Raw genomic sequence first — 2,020 nt, forward strand, 5'->3', positions numbered from 1 at the left:
AAGTTAGTAAAATGGTACTTCCTCTTATGTAGACTATAGGAGTCATCATTCCAGGATTAAATCAGACTCTGTTATCCATCAGAAGGAGAATGTTTTGGATAAGAATCCGTTCACCCATACATTTCTGCCCCTCTTTTCCTTAATCCTACCATGAAATGAAAATGTTAGCCCTAGATTTCTCTCTTTCATTTAAATGTTGGGAAAAGAAAAATGAGAAGTTCAGAAATTAGTGGTATCACCAACTCTCATATTTATTCTGGAAACTCGAGGTGAGAACTAGCCCTGCATTCAGAGTAAAATAATTTTAAAAAGAAATAAGGTAGCATTCACATTTCTTCCAAGAAGCGTTTTTGACACAGTATATTCTTCACAGCTGCTTTCACATCTTTATTCCTCAAACTATAGATGAGGGGATTCAGCATGGGTGTCACAACCCCATAGAAGAGAGAAATGATTTTGTCTGTGACTTGTTCTTTGTCTACACCAGAAGAGTCTTTAGCCTTGGGTTTTGCATACATGAAGAGGATGGTCCCATAGAATATAATCACCACTGTTAGGTGGGCAGAGCAGGTGGAGAAGGCTTTGCGCCTTCCTTCAGAAGAAGGGATCCTCAGAATGGTAGAGAGAATGAAAACATATGACACGAAAATAAAAAGGACTGGGACCACAAGAAAAATCATATTAGCGACCACCATGCTGATAATATTTATGGAGATATCAGCACAGGCCAATTTTAAGACAGCCAAGATTTCACAAGTGAAATGATTAATGATGTTATCCCCACAGAAAGGAAGCCGCATTGCAAGAGAGGTTTGCAACACAGAATTGATGCCTCCTGCAATCCAGGACCCAGCAGCCATGGGCACATAGGAAGCCTTACTCATGATGATGGGGTATCTCAGAGGGTTACAGATGGCCACATAGCGGTCAAATGCCATCATACTTAGAAGGACACACTCGGTGGCTCCCATAGCAAAGGAGAGAAACATTTGCACTCCACACCCAGGGAAGGAAATGGTTTTCTTGGAAGTTAAGAAGCTGCTGAGAAATAGAGGAATAGAAGAACTCGTATAGCAGATGTCCAAGAATGATAAGTTACTGAGGAAAAAGTACATGGGGGTGTGCAAGTGTGAGTCGTAAACACTCACAATGATGATGACTCCATTTCCCAGCAGGATCACCAGATACATACATAGGACCAGAACAAAGTAAATGGCCTCAAGCTCTGGGTAGCCAGAAAGCCCCAGCAGGACAAATTCTGTCACGGAAGACTGATTGGACTTTCCCATGGTAATATTTTCTTTCACCAATAGGAATGCTGTAGTGTCTGGGATGTATGTGGATCCGTTACAGCAGTGTCTGTAAGAATCGTTTGCACTCTTGAGTAGCTTCCTTTATGGGCAATAAGGACCTATAGTTGTATACACAAACAGAACAAGAATATATTACAGTCTTCTTTTTTTTTTAACTTTTTTTTATTTCAGCACATTATGGGGGTACAAATTTTAAGGTTTCAAATAATCCCCCTTCCCCCACCTCCCCCCACAAGTCTGAGTTTCCAGTGTGACCATCCCCCAGATGGTGCACATCTCATTCATTATGTATGTATACACCCACCCCCCACCCCACCTGCCCAATACCCTATTACTGTAGTTCCTATTGTCCACTCAGGTGCTGCTGGCCTTTATCAAAAAGTCCCCAAACAATAAATGCTGGCATGGATGCAGAGAGATAAGAACACTCCTATACTGCTGGTGGGACTGCAAACTAGTTCAACCTTTTTGGAAAGCAATATGGAGATACCTTAAAGTGATACAAGTGGATCTACCATTTGATCCAGCAATCCCATTACTGGGTATCTACCCAAAAGATCCAATGACACTCTACAAAAAAGACAACTGCACTGGAATGTTTATAGCAGCACAATTCATAATTGTAAGGCTGTGGAAACAGCCCAAGTACCCATCAATCCAAGAGTGGATTAATAAAATGTGGTATATGTATACAGTCTTCTAAGCTA

The 2,020-nt window shown here is 41.2% G+C and overlaps 1 protein-coding gene across 1 annotated transcript; it reads right to left on the reverse strand.

The window, feature by feature from the left end:
- Positions 1-326: 326 nt before the first annotated feature.
- On the reverse strand, positions 327-1,289 carry LOC105870535 (olfactory receptor 13C7-like). The gene has a single exon (XM_012763179.2). It carries the CDS (start codon positions 1,287-1,289, stop codon positions 327-329), a length of 963 nt encoding a protein of 320 aa, XP_012618633.2.
- Positions 1,290-2,020: the final 731 nt, after the last annotated feature.

Source organism: Microcebus murinus, chromosome 12 (genome assembly GCF_040939455.1).
Source record: "Microcebus murinus isolate Inina chromosome 12, M.murinus_Inina_mat1.0, whole genome shotgun sequence".
Classification (NCBI taxonomy): Eukaryota; Metazoa; Chordata; class Mammalia; order Primates; family Cheirogaleidae; genus Microcebus; species Microcebus murinus.